Source organism: Neolamprologus brichardi, chromosome 15 (assembly GCF_056152115.1).
Source record: "Neolamprologus brichardi isolate AB-2024 chromosome 15, ASM5615211v1, whole genome shotgun sequence".
In the NCBI taxonomy this organism is placed as follows: domain Eukaryota; kingdom Metazoa; phylum Chordata; class Actinopteri; order Cichliformes; family Cichlidae; genus Neolamprologus; species Neolamprologus brichardi.
The window spans coordinates 20,577,832-20,595,634 of NC_142118.1; the positions used below are offsets into that span (position 1 = coordinate 20,577,832).

The 17,803-nt window shown below is 38.5% G+C and overlaps 1 protein-coding gene across 3 annotated transcripts; it reads right to left on the reverse strand.

Moving 5' to 3' along the window:
• Positions 1-2,517: 2,517 nt before the first annotated feature.
• Positions 2,518-7,136, reverse strand: LOC148098455 (uncharacterized). Of its 3 annotated transcripts, none has more exons than XM_087852103.1 (9): positions 7,082-7,136; positions 6,549-6,887; positions 6,138-6,410; positions 5,882-5,974; positions 5,582-5,668; positions 5,479-5,507; positions 5,253-5,309; positions 4,870-4,932; positions 2,518-3,418 (listed from the first exon to the last, which is right to left on the reverse strand). In XM_087852103.1, exons 1-9 carry the CDS (start codon positions 7,134-7,136, stop codon positions 3,299-3,301), a joined length of 1,116 nt encoding a protein of 371 aa, XP_087708229.1. In that variant the 3' UTR covers positions 2,518-3,298. The 3 variants fall into 3 exon arrangements, with proteins under 3 accessions (XP_087708229.1, XP_087708228.1, XP_087708230.1); XM_087852102.1 differs by having other exon boundaries at positions 5,582-5,660; positions 5,886-5,974; positions 6,126-6,410; XM_087852104.1 differs by lacking the exon at positions 5,882-5,974 and having other exon boundaries at positions 6,126-6,410.
• Between the last annotated feature and the right edge of the window lie 10,667 nt (positions 7,137-17,803).

Below are 17,803 nucleotides of genomic sequence, written 5' to 3' on the forward strand. Positions count from 1 at the left end.
TCTTGATCTCGACTGTCACACTCTCTGAACCGTTGACTCTTTAAGACTGTTTGTACTTCCTGTTATTTGTCAGACGTCACATCCTCACCACAACTTTAGTAATTATCAGTTCTGTCCCTTTTTTGTTGATGTTCGTACTTCAAAATCTGAGTCCATCAGCTGAAATCTCTGAAATTCATGAATGCATTTTTAAAAAGGAAAAAGTATTGTAAAATGTTTTAAAAATTTGAGTCCACCAACTGAACTCTTTCAATATTTTATAAATAAAAGTTCTAAAGAAAAACGATAAGAAGACTCAGCAGGTGCACATTGTGTCCATTTGTGACAATGACGTGTTTGACACCATGAAAATAAAAAAAGATGACCGAGAACTGAACGTGTGAAGATTGTAAAGATAAATGTTTCCATCCTCTTTGTTTTAACAGAGCTTGTTAGAAAACAGACAGCACATAAGAACAAACAGTCGAAGCATCAAACTCCTACATGTTGACTGATGTGTAAGAGATAAAGATATCCAACTGCAGCTATAGAAAATATAGCAGATAAGATTTTTTTAGTGGACTGAGACCCTCCTCTTCCTCATTGTTAACATGAAGTCATTTCTTTCTGAGAGCTGATGATAAAGTGTTTTGGTGAGAATGTGTGAGCTGCAGCAACAACAGAGCTCTGGACATTTGAGTCTGTAATAATGACCAGATAAACATCAGAAACACAAATGATTAAAACAGTGATGAAGCCTCTGAGCCTCTCTCTCCACCCAACTACGTGTTCTCTCAGTTTATTTCTTACGTTTAATGTTTAAAACTCACTTATTGTCACATGTATGTTAGAGATCAGAATAGAGGGCCTGAATGCACAGAAACAGTCTTTATGTGGTTTCTTTGTGGATGTAAAAAGAGGAACTAAATTCAAGCAGGAAGAAAAGGCTCAAACACGTTGTGAAGAAATGTGAAACAAAAAACCAGCTTGAAAAGTTCAGAGAAAATGAGTGAATCTTAAGATCAGATGATCGAGGAGAGCTGACTGAAAAACTGCCCAATTTTTATTTTCTAAATCTTTGACTCGTGTTTAATGAAATGAAACACCCTTTGCTTTGGAGCCTCACTTTGAAGTAAAGTCAATTAAATATGAATTTTGACTGAAATGAATTTTTACCCTGAAAGTAAAAACTGAGTCACAGGAGGAACAAAACAAGAAGGAACAAAGTATGGAAATGAGAAAAGTCTTGGAAGAAGGTGATGTAGGTGTGATTAACAGAACTGAACTGTGACAATTATTAATTTGTTCTGCAGTACAATTTACAACCTGCAACAAAGAATAAAACTGAATAAAAAATGTTTTTTATTCAGATGAATTAAATACAATAAGACACCACCTGTTTCCATAGCTGAGGGCTGAATGTGTCAGTTTCAGTCACTATGGAGAAACTTTGGGAAAGACACAGTGGAGGAGTAGCTAATCTGTGAAGTCACAATTTCATTGTTATTTTTAATCACATCGTCACCTTTTATCAGCCACTTCACTGTGTGATCACACTCTTCACACGTCAACACGGAGCAGTTTAAAATCAGCTTATTGTGGGGTCAGTCACTGGTGAACATAATCTTATAATGTGAGATAACTACAGACAAATTAGTCATGTTATCTTAATCAGTTTCATTTCAATGTTCCCTCTAAGCGCGTGAGCAATCGCGCACTGCTGACATGGTCTCCCCACACAGAAAATCTGCGCTGCGCACAAAAACAAAAATCCAGCCTGAATTGGAATGAAAGTAAATTCATGTCTTTATTTTATTTCGCTGATTTTCTGTGCGTGAAGACTGTGTCAGCACTGCACGATTGCTCAAGAGGTCAGCTTAGAGGGAACAGTGATTGTGATTACTGCTTTTGTTCCAAGAAGAGTTTGAGCTATAAAAAAAAGTAGTTTTAAATGCTCACAGGTAATAAGAGAGTTGAACCAGAGTGTGAGATCAGGTTTCTATTTGACTTTGTATTGATGACAGTAATAAAGACCAACATCCAGAGCCGTGAGCTTCTTTATGACCAGAGAACAGTTCGCTGTAACACTCAGTCTGTCTGATTTGGTTTTGGCTTCTTCACCAATCTGTCCAAGTGTGATCAGCTCTACTGTTTCTCTGTTGAAGTAAAAGTCTACTAAGTACCATCACAGTTATTCTGCTCATCTATCACATTTAGACAAGGCAGAGTGACGTCATCTCCAACTTTCATAAACATGGAGGTTTCATTTACAGATACTGTTGAGAAGATTGAAGGAACTTTCAGAAACAACCCTATAAAGATGTCCAATGCTCCTCTAAAACATGGATGATCAGCCTTTTCATTAATTTGCAGTTAAGTGATTGTAGTATTGATAACATTTAGTTTTCCCATCATTAAAGTGTTTCCTGTAGCCTGAGCACTAGTTTAGCTCACAAGCTAAGCAGGTGACATTAAGCCACAAAGTCAAATGCAGCAGCCTGACAGTTAGCTGCGTGCCTTCCCCCACTTTCTCTGCCTCCTTGCTTTCCTATCCTCTCTTCACCACACTATAAAGACATCTATGAAGATGCTACATAAATCAGACATAAAAACATTTGAATCCATCTGAATTCATTCATTGTGCTTCTCTGTCTGACTTCTTTCTTGTTCTTGACTGTCACTTCCTGTCATTAGTGAGACGTCACTTCTTAATTACAACTTCAGTAAACTTTAGTAAGTTGTCTCCTTTACTTATGTACGTAATTTTTTTTCACATTTTTGATATTTGACATTTTTTAACAATGGTATTACAATTTTTGTAAGGCGAAATTGCATGTTGTGGTTGACACTGAGTCCACTCATGCGGCATATTTGTGACAATGACACCATGGACATAAAAAGATTATTAAGGAAATTGAATGTGTGAAGATCATCAGTTAAGATAAATGTTTCCAATAAATGGAGCACACCCTAAGCATGATTACAGAGGATGCAAACACATAGATGAGACAGAGGGAACACGAGGGAACTAGAAACACAAGAAGAAATACTCAAAATAGACACTAACGCTAAATGACATTGAACGCTGTGGGTCATGTAGCCGTCCAGCTGCCAGGAAATACCAGTGTTTGATGTAATTGTATATTTTCTATCTAGCCAGCCTTCTTTTGGAGTATTTGCTACAGCTCATAACTTACGTAAAGTAGTCCAGGCACCAATTATACTTTCATTAATATAATGCTACCACGCTGCTCCATGTGAAATTGAAAAAAAAAAAGGATTTTCCATTAAATACAAGTCCTTTTGTGAGCTGCTTGTGCTATGTGATTGGGAAGTTGACAGTAGAGCAGAGGTTGTCGGGATCAGCAGTGGTTGCAGCAGAAGACGAAGGAGCCTTCACGGTGCAGTAGGTCACATCATTGTCATCATCACCCCGAATCTGGGAAACAAAAGGAAACCTGTGTGACACATAATGATATCTTCCTCTGTCATGCTCTTTGGAATAATCTCACTGACAGACAAACGAACTAAGTAAACACACAGCAGCCATTGACATCCATAGCAAAACAACCGGAGGTCTGTTTGAAGTCTTTATTCAAACTCTGGCTTAGTGTGGTCTACAAATAAAGATAATACATATTAGAGGAAAGTACAGAAAAGTACATATTTCTGAAAACATTGATAAGCTGTGTAAAATGTAAATCAAATAATGCAATGATTTATTTGTTGATTTCAGCAACAGCTCAAAGAAATTGGGACAGGGCCATTACTGTGTAGCATCCCCCCATCATTTAACAAGATTTTATAACCATCTGGGATCTGAAGTGACCAGTTGTTGGACTTTTGGGAGACAAATATTGTCCCATTCCTATCAGATATAGGAAAGCTGCTCAATAGTCCTATTTTCTGTTTTTATCACGTGCCAAATGTTTTCAGCTTCTGCTACAGTGCCACGCTGTTGTAATGCAGTATGCGGCTTAGTGTTGTTGCTGAAATATGGAAGGTCTTCCCTGAAAGAGACAGCTGTGGATGGCTCAGTAAACTGTGTTCACAGACGGTGATTTCTGGAACGATTTCTGAAACATGCTGTTGTTTCCATGATTCAGTCATGCTTGTGTTTAATGCAGTGCTGCCTAAAGATCATGGACATCCGATATTGTCCTTTCTGCACAGAGATTTCTTCAGATTCTTCACAATCGTTTGATGATATTATATATTGTAGATGGTGAGATATTTCTTTTTCCACACTACCATCTTACTGGCAGATTAACCGTGTTAGTTCCAAAAAGTTTGTCCTGCTTTATTGATGCATGCTCAGTCTGGGTTTGCAAGGAAATCCCAGAAAGTTGATTCTGTTGATAGTGTTTTCAGTTGGAGAAACAACACATATGGATCAATATTTAAGGCTTGATACAGAGCGAACCCCATCCCCACAGATGCTATGTCCAGATGAACAGAATTAACCTTCTGGTCTTTAATTTCACTTCCATTTCCTGTTTTCTTTGCCCCCAACTTTCAAATTCAACATAAACTTTTTTTTAATAAAATAGTAAAATCTCTCAGTCAAACATTAGATTTTTTTAATGTTCCATTGACAATAAAACATGAGTTTATTCCATTTTTATTCTGTATTTGTTTGTTTATTTATTTATTTATTTATTGCAGCATCATTTTTTGATATTGGGGTTGCACTACAACATTCGTTTTCCAGTGAACAGCTGGATGTAGAACATGTCAGTAGAGGGAACCAAAGCAAAAAAACCAAAACCAACAAAAACAACATTAAAACAAACAAGCCTCTTCACTTCTACATACAAGTTTAACTTCATAACTATGACACTACAGAACATATCCAAAAGAAGAAGAAGAAGAAGAAGAAAAACACCTTACCCTGGTGTTACCGTTGGTGTTTTTGGTGTAGCTGACGGTGGCATACGAAACTTCAGGATCAGCCTAAACAGTCAAGACGAGAACATGCTGACTCCTCAGTAATATGTGACACTGTGTCATGTGACACCAGCAACTCTTCACACATGATACACTTTGATGTCTTTAATTCGTATCAGCGTCATGGTATATCTCGTGAATGATGTCTCAAAATGTTGTCTTTTCTTTCTCTGACCTAACATTTCTGAATTTATGGTCTGTTGCACAGTTCTACAGCTACATTGTCTAACTTTCTTATCTTGTACGCTTTCTCAGTGAGTCTCATGCATTTCTAACTTTAGAGAAGAAGAAGTGATTTTAACTCTGGGTGTCGTGTGTGATCTCACCGAGTCCTGACTGGTTTGAGGAGCAGACTGAGTCTCTGCAGGGTTCAAATTCAGTCCCTGAAAAACAGACATAATCTGGTTACATCAGGTGGTAAACTGTGTCTATGAAGGCAGTTTAGTTCTTGTTAACACCCCTCAGAGATGATCGGATTTGTTGTTTATTTAATGTCAGTTGAAGAAACATTTAATTATTTAAAATGTAAAATAATTATTATGTAAAACTCACAGCATCTTCATCCATCTGTGTTTTATTTCCTGTAAAGACACAAACAGTCAACTCTAACATTGACTTTAAAACTCATACAAGTTTTATCTGTAAATGTTCTCACCTCTAGTTCTCTTCCATCTGATGAAAACCAAAACTATTACCAAGAGGGAGACTAAACCAGCAGCTGGAATGATGAACCACTGGATAGCTGACAAAAGGGGGGAAAAGAAACTTCAAAGCACATGAGCAAAAAGACCTTATTTTAGTAAATTTATGTGAAGCAAAATCAGTGCACTCCAGTTCCAATTCAAGACAGTTTTTTTCACAAACTGTAAAAGATAACATGATTTTAAAAGCCCTATTTACATTTCAAATAAACACAAAGTTTTACTTGACTGTAGTTTAATCTTCATAGTGTCACCTGCTTTTGAAGGACTCTTCATTGTTGGGTTTGTTTCTGATTTTGTGCTTATTTCAGTTTTTCTGGCTGGATTCTTTGTTGTTTTTGTGTCACCTGAATAAATGAAAAAGTAAAAGCACAAAAGTTTTTCATGTTTCTCATCTGATGTAAATATGAGAAACAATATTCTACTTTCATACTTGAAATATATTAAGTAAATGTTTGATGTGATTTTACTCATATTAACAGCTGATCCTGATCTCACCTGTTTCCTCACCTGATGGCTGAGGGCCGAAAGTAAACAGCTGCACTCTTCTTGCGTTAGTGTCAGTCACTTCACATTTCATTATATTATACCTTGATGGGTAAATATAGTGAGACTCAAGAAAAGACGCAGTGGCAGCGCAGTCAGTCTGTGAAGTCACTATTTCTTTATTCCTTTTCTCCACATCTCGACCTCCAAGCAGCCACTTCACTGTGTGATGACACTGTTCATATGTCACCACAGAGCAGCTTAACTTCACCTTATCAGTGTCCTTATGTTCAGTCACTGGTGAACATAATGTAACAAAGTGAGACAAACAGAGCGGAAATTAGTCAAGTTATCTTAATCAGTTTCAGTATGATTATTGAACATTTTATGTTCTGAAAAGATTTGAACTGAAAATATTTTGATGTAAATACTCACGGGTAATAACATAGAGATCAATGAAAGACTGATGAACCAGAGTGTGTTTAGATGTTGTTTCCTCGACTTTGTATTGTTGACAATAATAAAAACCAACATCCTCAACTGTGACGTTCTTTATAAACAGAGAACAGTTCACTGTAACACTCAGTCTGTCTGATTTAGTTTTAGCTACTTCACCAATCTGTCCAAGTGTGATCAGCTCTACTGTTTCTCTGTTTCTTGAAGTAAATACCCACGCAGTACCATCACAGTTATTCTGCTCATCTATCACATTTAGACAAGGCAGAGTGACATCATCTCCAACTTTCATAAACATGGAGGCTTCAGTTACAGATACTGTTGAGAAGATTGAAGAGAAATGTAAAATAAATTAGAATACAGCAGTTTTTACAATCAGAGTGAAGATATTTTAGACACAAGTTCATAAACAGAGCACGATCAGCTGTCTTACTTACTGTAAAGGTTGTTGACTGTGATAATATGAACAATATTTAGTTTGACTGCGATTTAAATGTTTCCTGTATTCTTACCTGCAATCTGAATCATCAGACATGAAAACATTTGAATCCATCTGAATTCATCCATCGTGCTTCTCTGTCTCACTTCTTTCTTGTTCTCGATCTCGACTGTCACACTCTCTGAACTGATGACTCTTTAAGACTGTTTGTACTTCCTTTCATCAGTGAGATGTCACTTCCTCATCACAGCTTTAGGGATCCAGTTGTTATTTTTGCTGATGATAATGTTTCATAGGTTGAGTATGTCAGCTTTTCATGTCTCTGAAAGTCATGATTTCTATAAACATAATTTATTGTAATGAGAAATCACATTCAGCAGGTGCACTTCGTGTCTATTCCCACAGTGCATTTGTGACAGACTGACAGTGATTTAAATACTGATTGTTAGGATGAATTAAAGATGATTAACTGATAAACAGAATCCAGTCAAGATATTTGGTGATTGGACTCTGATGGCCTTCACGGCTGATTGGATTCCCGCTGATGAAAGAATTAGGCAGGACCCCCCACAGTCCAGACATGGTGGTGATGATGGTGAAGAATTCGATGGAGCGCTGAGTAACATGGGAGATGCAGAGATCGTGGCGAGGTGGGTTTTGTGAAGGAGTCTGGAAGGGAGAATGAAAGATGAGCAGTGAGATTTAAAGTACATGAAGTGGAAGCTGATTGGCTTGAAGAAGGCCGGGAGAAAGATGATTGGACTTGACCAGTGATGTCAGCAATGAGCTGGACAGTGTTCGAAAGTGGAAGTGATGAAAAGCTCTGGCCACCAAACACCCAGGAAGCAGTACTGAGACGCTCCTCTTCCTCATTGTTGAACTGAAGACGTTTCTGAGAACTGAAAGTTTTTTGGTGAGAGTGTGGTTACAGCAGCAGCAGAGCTCATGAGGTTTTACTTTATAATAACGGAAAGTTAAACATCAGAAACAAAACTATAATCACAATTGTTGAACGAGGAGGAGGCACAAAATTGAAAATTGAGACAAGTCTTGGGAGTGGTGTGATTACAGTTTTTTCTGATGGCTTGAGCACATTTCTTGTAACTATTGGCAGTTTTTGCAAAACTCTACACACAAATAAGAAAACTCTTCACCCAATCAGCAAAACATTGTAGTTTTCTTGTAAAAGCGAATAACTCTTGCTTAACTCTCCACACCTTTGTAAAAATGGTATTTTTGTATCCAACAGTTAACACAAGCCATCATATTAAAAAGCACACAATGCACCAACTACACACTGATGGTATGAATAAAAAACACATCTGGCTTTTGCTTTCTCTGTGCACAAGGTAGGCTATGTCAGTTTGAGCTCATACTTTTGTCATAGATCCGTAAGCATAGAGGGATCCAAACTTCAAGTACTGGTTTTTATTCACACACATCAAAACAAACACAAGTGTTTATTACCAAGTATAGGATTATTTGCAATCGCCATATTGATTATATGGGTTTCTTGGTCTGCAGTGAACATGCTTCCTCTGCCCCAGCATCTGGTCGTCTAGCGATTCTGTAAAGTAACAATTTCAGTATTTTACATCTATGGTATTGTTGTCTTTCTCATTGGCATATGGCAGTGCGACAAATCTTAGTGCAAAGTTACTGTACTAACCGATTCTCATTTCAAAATGTCCTTATGATACTTGCTACAGTGTAGCGGCTCGAGTTAGGCTGGACCCGTTGGCCAGCTTCCCTCAGGGTCATTCCATGGTTGATTATCCATGGTTGGTCCACTATTGTAGCTCTGATGTCATCAGCAATTCTATTTCTTACTCTTCTTCCCCCTCCTCGTCCTCCTCTCCCCCCTCCTCGTCCTCCTCTCCCCCCTCCTTGTCCTCCTCTTGCTCCTCCTTTTCCTTGTCGTCCTTTTCATCCTACTTCTTCACCTCCACGTCCTCTTCCTCGGCCTCCTCTACTTCTCACTCTTCCTGCTCCCTCCATTGTACTCCACACACAGAGCTTACCTGTGTTATAGTGCTTAGGCTGATTGCAAAGTGGACTAATTATCTAAAAAAGTTTTCACATGTGACAGTGTGCCAGACAGTTGGCAAAATAGTGTAAATAATGGCCTTAAATGTGTATAGTTTTGTTAGGAGTGTGTTGATCATTTGGAAATTGAGTGTAAAGCAGTGAGTTGTGTTTACAGTTCTGCAAAAAGAGTGCTGTGCAGTGGATTGTAGCTACAGGTTTGCAAAGTGTGTGTTACAAAATGGCAAACTGAGTGCAAAGCAGTGTTTGTGCTTTTAGTTTTGCAAACTCAGTGAGTGGTTTTGCTATAAGTATTAATAGTTTTAGAAAATGTGCTATAAGAATCACAGTTAGGGTTTAAGTATTCAGAAAAAACTGTAACAGGTGACTGTGCAAATACTGGAAAACTGAGGACCTCTGGCGGATAAAAGGAATAATACACAAAAAAGTGCTCAAACCTAAGCTGCAAGTGTTTAAAATTTGTTCTACAAAAATAGAACCAAATTAATAGAAATTCACTTTTTCCAGATTATTATAAAAAACAACATTCAAGATATTGATTCAGATTCTATTTAATCATCATGAAAGACATGTTATAAAACTCACACTGGACTTTAGACACTGCACATATTTCATTTAGAGAGTTTATTATTTTGATGTTAGCTTAAAATGCATTGATACATAATTCAGAAACACTTTTAGAAACTTTGAATAGCTGAAGTTTGTTGTGTCACTATAGTGACTGTGACTTAAATGGATCATTAAAGGCATTTAACAACAGTCATATTTGACAACAGAAGATTAAGACTTAAATCTTCTGTCAGATTACAATAAAAAAAAGCTTGAAACACAAAAACTGTTAACTTTGCTTTAAAGTTCTCGTGATCTTAATGAGTTTCAGTATGATTATATTACATTTTATCTTCTGAAAAGATTTTAATGTAAATACTCACAGAGAGATCAAACAAAGACTTATGAATTGTCGACAGTAATAAAGACCAACATCCTCAACTGTGAGCTTCATTGTAAACAGAGAACAGTTCGCTGTAACTCTCAGTCTGTCTGATTTAGTTTGAGCTTGTTCACCAATCTGTCCAAGTGTGATCAGCTCTACTGTTTCTCTGTTTCTTGAAGTTCTCATCTAGTTTATATTTACCTATAAAACCAGATGAGATGATATTGATAATATAACAACAGTTTTCTCTGCTGAGTTGATGTTGCTGATCAGTGGTGTCTGAAAGAAACAGCAGAGTCTCCAACGCTTTCATAGTTTATTGAAACATCATCTTCATCTTTGTCATAATTGACCTGTGGACAACAAAAACAAAATATAATCAGAATCAGAAAACTTTATTAATCCCTAAAGAAATGATGTGGTTACATGATGATAATAACATCATTAATGTTGCTTTGGCTGGTTGACCTCAGGTATTTGAATTTGTCCACCTTCATTATGTCTCCTCCTTACAGCATCTCTGTTACACTGGTCTCCTTCTCATTCACACAAGTTCTCTCTAGAACACACCTCCACCTCTACAGGCTCTAATTCACCTGTTTACAAGAATGGGCTCAGAGCAGATCCCCACTTTGAACCCATCTGTCTCTCCCAGCGCACACCTCCTCACACATCTCCTCCTGTACCACTCTCACATACTTCTCTGCCACTCCTGACTTCTTCATGCACCATACTCCTGTTCCTGGTACTCTATCATCTGCTTTTTCTGCATCCACAAAGACACAGTTATCCTTTTCTTACTACAGCTCTGCACATCATCCTTGATGTGCAGAGGACCAGCCTCCTTTCCACTCTTCATCCTCTTCATAGCAGCCCTCACTTCCTTCTCACCAATCCTCTGCACTTCCTGCTTCATTAAATACAGAAGCATAAGCAGATATTTACTTGATAAACTGTCTCAGCCATGAACAGAGCTCAACAAATGTTGTGTTTGTGAACACTAGAACCATCGTGCACTCTATATATGAAGACGTGGATTCTCCTTTTCACATGTTAGCATGTTGTTTGGCCCACAGCTGTGGCTTACATTACCACAGCTGTGATAAAATGATCAGGAGTACTTCTATGTCTATGAGGGGAAGGCTCTCCTTGTTTACATATAATAACATACTGCAGATAATGAAAGTCAGACAAAGTCGATCATGTTTTATACAAAGTGCATAAATAAATGAAGCAGATTTTTTTCGGTTGTGGTTTCTGAGTTGTGAAATGTCTGCAGCTCCGGAGTGGACTGTATTTGATTTGTCACATTCAAAGAGGGCCAGAAAATTACATAATCAGTGAAGAAAAACACATGTCTCTTTCCTAATATGGGCAATGTCTTTAGTAAAACTCAGCTGTAAGAATGTCTCCAGGCTCTGAATTGAAGGATTTTAGCACACAATGTTATGTGTTTTCACACAAAACTCACAAAATCATATTTTACATTCTTGAAGCAATAACCATGTGAAAATGATGTTTAAATACTTTTCTTCCCCACATCCTGTGTGCGAGAGTCAATTATAGCATCATTTGGAGAGTTATATTTCATTTAGCATGTTATCGCATATCTGAAGGGGACCTAAAATAAAGCAGAGTTCAGTCAGAGGGTCTCTTATTGATTGAAATCAACTTTTCCTACTTTTAGGAGATAACTGAAAGTACACATGAAAGGTGGTCAGTAGTTTGTCAGCATTATTTTATTAGCACATTTGACCATTAGTCAGTGTTTCTTTTATCTTGTTACTGATGCTTGTCTTTGTTAATTACATCAATGTGAATGTTGTGGTTTGTTTTGTTCGACAAAGTATCGAGTCAGGTGTTGTACTTAGTTTTTCATAGGACAGCACAGAGTTCTGTGAAAAGTTTCTTTCTCACATGAGCTAGAGCTAAAGGCAAAACTTCAGGTTCATATATAAAAAGTGAATAAATAATATTATACAATAGTCAGGATGAACTGTAGCACGTAAACAGTTGATGATAGACTTTAAATATTTGACTTTTATTTGATGTTTATTATGTTTATCAAAAACAGTTTATCATTTGAATGACAAACTAAGCAAAAGATAAGAAAGAAGTACTGTGTCAAACTAAAAGAGTTGACTTTAGACTTAGCTTGTCTGATCTTCGAGCTTACTGTATACCCATGAGGGTGGTATTTATGTTTTTAATTACATTAAAAAAACAGAAATAAATAAATCCCCACCATAATATCACTCAGTACTCTTTATTGCCCTTAATGATATAAGCAGTAAATGGCACTATAAACTGAGTTGATGTTGTCCCCAGGATTTCCTGGAGCCACTCTCCTAGCTTGGGAGTCACTGCACCTAGTGCTCCGATTACCACTGGGACCACTGTTACCTTCACCCTCCACATCTTCTTGAGCTCTTCTCTGAGCCCTTGCTACTTCTCAAGCTTCTGGTGTTCCTTCTTCCTGATGTTGCTGTCATTTGGTATCGCTACGTCTATCACTACGGAAGTCTTTTTCTGCTTCTCTACCCCCACTATGTCCGGTTGGCTAGCCACCACCGTTTTGTCCATCTGTATCTGGAAGTCTCACAGGACCTTTGCTCGGTCATTATCGACCACCCTACGACTTCCAGGCCATACTCAGCACAGACGTTCTTGTATATTATGCCTGCTAGCATCTTTCACCCAACCTTTACGTGCTGGATTTTCTCAGAGGCATCTTTACACAGTCTGCACCTGGGGTCTTGCCTGGTGTGAAAGACCCCAGCCTCGATGGATCTGTGCTCAGAGCTTTTCTGTGTCTTCTCCACACTTTGACACTACAATCCAGCTGCTAAAGGCAGAATCTGTATTCATTGCTAATATTTCTCTTCATGCTCATGCTTAGTGCACATGTTGCTGACGTCGGTGCCTATGGGCCTGATGGACTGTCTGGACAGAGCACCATTGGCAAAATCATCCTGCAAACTTTGACTGCAAATCTGTAGCAGACTGCTTATGGTTTCTAAATGCAGACAACGAAAACAAGAGTCAATAGCAGAATAAGCTGTTTGGCATTGCTGCTCAACGCATGAATCATTGACTGTAGAAAACATGGACGACACGGCAGCTCCCCAAAAATTAAGCCAAAACGTCTCTATCGCCCCCTGGTGTCTGGCTGCAGTATAGGTCATAAACCCCGCCTCCTCCATGTTAGCGAATGGGACTGGGGTCAGACTAAAATTAATTAATTCTCCTTAGATAATTTTTTTCCAAAGAGTCTTTCTTTTGTTTTCAATAGTTCTCATCACGCTGATTGATGTTCAAGGGGTCTCCTTTCCCATAAGTTTGATTCTAATTCCTACCGCGGTGATGTTAAATTGGGGTGAAACGTCATTATAAGAGCTTTGACTGACAGCTGCAGTCACGGAGAAACTTGCGTATCTCTGTTTGCGAATAGCAGATAGAGCGTAGGCTCTGAGAGGAGGGCCAGCGTTTACGCTACGAAAACACGACCGAGTGTTTTAACCTGACAGCCTGAGGTGTTCTTCAGTAAACTGGACTACCCGACAGAAGGACCCGAGGCCCCGCTGCACTCTTTCGGTAAGTTAAACGTGTTTGTAAGCTAATCCGTAACTACCGTCCTTAGCTTGGTCCTGAGACCTAGCTAGCTAAGGTGAGCACTCGGCTGTCAGGGTTTGTTTAGCTGTGCAGGTGAATGAATTTACTAAAGAAATCAAGAGAAACGCCCCGGGCTGCTCAGTCACTAATTACTGTTACTGTACTTTTATTACAAGTGTTATACTGTAAAAGCAACAGGCTGCACCCTGCTTCAGCTCCTGTGCAGAGCTGAATATTAAATATGTGCAAACAACAGCATGTTTTCAGTCTCTTGCCACATCTGTAAAGACAGTAACCATTTTTTTAAAAGCTTGTACTTCAGTAACTCATCATTAATCAGGAACTATGGATTAAAGTACTGTAGTGTACTGTAATACTGAAAAAAAAAAAAGTAAGACAAGAACTTCAGATCCTGAGTGTGTGAGGACAGAAGAATCAGCTTTATTTCAATATTGAGGGATAAAATTTATATCTGAGTTTGATGGTTCTGTTGTCTTTGTGATTACAGGAGCTGCCCTCAGATTCAGACCTCAGCCCCATCGAGTGACAGCAGACAGATCATCCAACATGTTCACATGTTAACTGCAAAATGAACTGATGAAAACAGTACAAAGGTTAAAGTATCACATGTGCTGTAGTGAAAGCTGCAGCTGTTTTATTAAGTTAAAGACAAAAAACAAAAGGATTAATCACCCATGTAACTGTTTCACTATATATCAGCATTAACAGGACCTCAGTTTGGCGTTTCACAAAGCTGCTGATCTCAGACCTGCACAGCTTCCGTTTTAAACACTTGATGTACTCAGCTGCATGAAGAGCATATGAGATTTTCTCTAACACAATTAAATAAAACTTGATGAAGGTCAAAGGTCGTCACTTGTATGTTGAACTACAAACTTGTCATCTGGAATTTTGTCACAGTTTTTTTTTTTTTTTTTTTTTTATAACTACACATAATGTGTTATTTATCATAAAGTGATTCAGAGTTATTCATACCAGAGTAACCAGAGAGGATCACATATTTTTAAATATATAACTTTCTACAGGACTGAATATAACATCTTTATGTAAAGGTCCAGAGCCTCTGGGGAGTATCTGAGTATTTATAACATTACACAAACCAAAGGTCTCATCACAGTGTTCATGAAATGCTGGGTTTATCCATCTCCTGGGGCGGGCCTACGGAGGAGTGCTGAAGATTTCCCTGTGAGGGAGCTGCTGGTGAAGATCATGAGTCCTGCTTGATCAATGCGATGAGCTTCAGTCTTCCTGGTGTTTCTTAAATGACGCCTCTTACAGCGGGTCAACAGAACTTCTGGCACAGGACAGCTGTGATGAAAGAAAGGGAAGAAGTTTCTCCAAACCTCTGGACCCAGAAACCCAGCTTGGTCCTGATGGTCTCCCTCACTAGTTTCTCTCCAGGGTGAATGTAGCTGTTGATATAATATGGACTCTATTATTAAATGAAAAGAACAAATTAGACTACACTACTGAAACGTTCTGCTGATGTTTTTAAAGTCTCCATGTTACCAGTAGTGATGGGATTTCCGGCTCTTTTTAGAGATCCGGCTCTTTCGGCTCGGCTCACTAAAAAGAGCCGGCTCTTTCGGCTCCTAACCGGCTCTTCAGGTTGTTTTGTTGCTTTAATTATTTAATCATTAACAATAATATAAAATTATGCAGAAAAGGAATTACTAATGTAAAGAAAAGTGGTTTTATTTATATATGTTTATATATGGCCCCTAGAGACAAAGCACGTACAAACTCTAAAGCACATACAAACTCCAAAACACATTTCTAGCATTTACTGAACTAAATAACGACTGCTGAGGAGCAAGCATGGCTTGGGACCATCTCAGACCTCGCCCTCGCAGCAGGATAACCATGAATGCAATTTTGCACAATCTGAGTAATAAATTCACCTTTGTTGATGAAACACTAGGAAACACTGTGTGAGGAAACCTGTTCTTTTCACTGGTAAAAACTTCAGGTGTAGGAAGAGGCCTCTCCAGAGGTACAACCTCCCTGAGCTGTGCTGCTGACCATGTCCATCGTTTTATGACCACAGTATACTCATCTTATAATGGATGTCAGTCCAGCAGATTATCTTTGGCATGTGGTGGATCAGGAGATTTGCAACATGGATGCACAGCCGACAAATCTGAAGCAACTGTGTGATTCTATCATGTCAATATGAAACTAAATCTGTGAGGAATATTTCCAGGTCTTTGTTGAATCTGCGCCACAAAGAATTAAGGCAGTTCTGAAGGTGAAAGAAGGCCCAAAACAGTACTGGCAAGATGTAACTAATGAAGTGGCCAGTGACTGTATTTAGTGTCTAGATGTTTTTTTCAGTATTTTATTCACTTAATAGCAGGACAGAATACCACATGACTGTGGCCTTGTGTTATACCCTCTCTGCTGCAGTGATGCTGCAGACAAACACAAGCATCGTGATCAGACATTAAGAAAAGCCTCTTACAGATGAAGGTCTGTGTCTCTTGACCTAAACACATAATCCAGTTAAATCTGATTTATGTTCATTAATGCCCCTCACACTGTAACTTAAAGTAATGAATTTGTTACTGATTAATTACAGAAGTTTGTGAGCATAAAGATGTAAGCCTTGGACCATCGGGATGAAATGTGGTTGGGAAACTTAACAAGCATTGATAAAGCTTCATCAGTAGTTCGAACAATGCCTCAAAACCTTCGATCACCACGGGTGGTTAGCAGACTGTGGTTGTACCATGCAGCCTAATAACATGCAGTAAATTGCAGGTTAAAGCAGTCTGCTTACACATTGTTATACGAGGGAAGGGAACTAATGTGGCTGTCACATTACCCTTTTGTCCCATTTCATCCCAGCATTTGATTAAATTGCTGCTCACTTTCTACAGTACTTTTAACTGATCACACAAAACTATTTTTCTTCATCTTTTAATGATTACCAAAGTCTGTGAATCCCCAAATTGTTCAGTTGTTCTTTTTGCTCCCTATGAGGTCACTTTTACCATGTGACAAAAACAACACCCCACTGTACACACTTGAGCCACTTTATAAATCCCCAATAAAAAGCTGACAGGTTGCAATGATGTTCCAAATAACTTATTAAGAAAACAACTAAATACACAGAAAATATTATAAAAACTGGTTTATTTTATATCTCCTAGTTTGAAGTGAAGCAATAAAAACACGTATAAAACATCACAAACTGTAATATTATACAAATGCTTACGTCCTGCTGATGCAATGGAGACATCTTCCAGTGACAGTCTTCATCCGTGTGAGTGTGAGGAGGCTCCTAAACCCACCGACACAGAAGTGCATGTTCACAACTCCCTCTGTGCAGGTGGGGTCAGGGCCCTCCTCACCCTGGGTGAAGAGGGGTGGTGCTGTGGCCAGTCAGGTATGAAGTGCTGAGAGTGGCTCTTTGGTCCTCTGTGCAGCTCTGTCCACTCTCAGCTGCCCTGCAAAGCAATAACACGGGAAAGACGTCATTTTAACACAAAACAGCATTTCCATTGTTGGTAGCTGCAGCATGTTGTTAAAGTGCAATTTTAAACTCAACATATACACACAATAACTATAAATAAACTTAAACCTACAGTACTGTAGGACGATGATTTACACCAGCTATTGGAAGGATTTAGTCTTCAAGACAGTTTGTAGCCAATGTGAGGTGATAACTTACATAGCTGGGACACAGCACCACTCTCCAGTTTGTCATTTGGTCATCCATCCTTCTCATCAGGTTGGGGTAAGGCTGTCTTCTGGGTGGAGTATCTCGCTGTGTTAGCTCCCTCTTGGACGTTGAGTGTCTGAAGTGCTGAATGCTGGGAGAGGACAAGTGTAAAGCACCTGAAGACAAAAAGACAAAGAGAAAAGCATGAATTCACAGATCACCGAGTTGTTCAATGTACTTTTCTTCTGTTATGTGTTTTCACCTCACCTCTGATCCCTTAGCCACAGGCTATACCTTATGTAAAAACAAAAGACTACAGTCAGTTCACGACATCATTTTTAAACCTTTTCTATTTATTTATGTTGACATTAAGTACGGACTTACCTTTGTCCTGCATGGTGAGCTAGAGCTTGAGAAAAAAATATGTTAGTCATTTAAATAGTTAGTGTCCTACAAACACTGCAAGACGCAAAGGCCAACTTAAACATTTAAAGTTTAAAAACAAGTTCTAACATAAT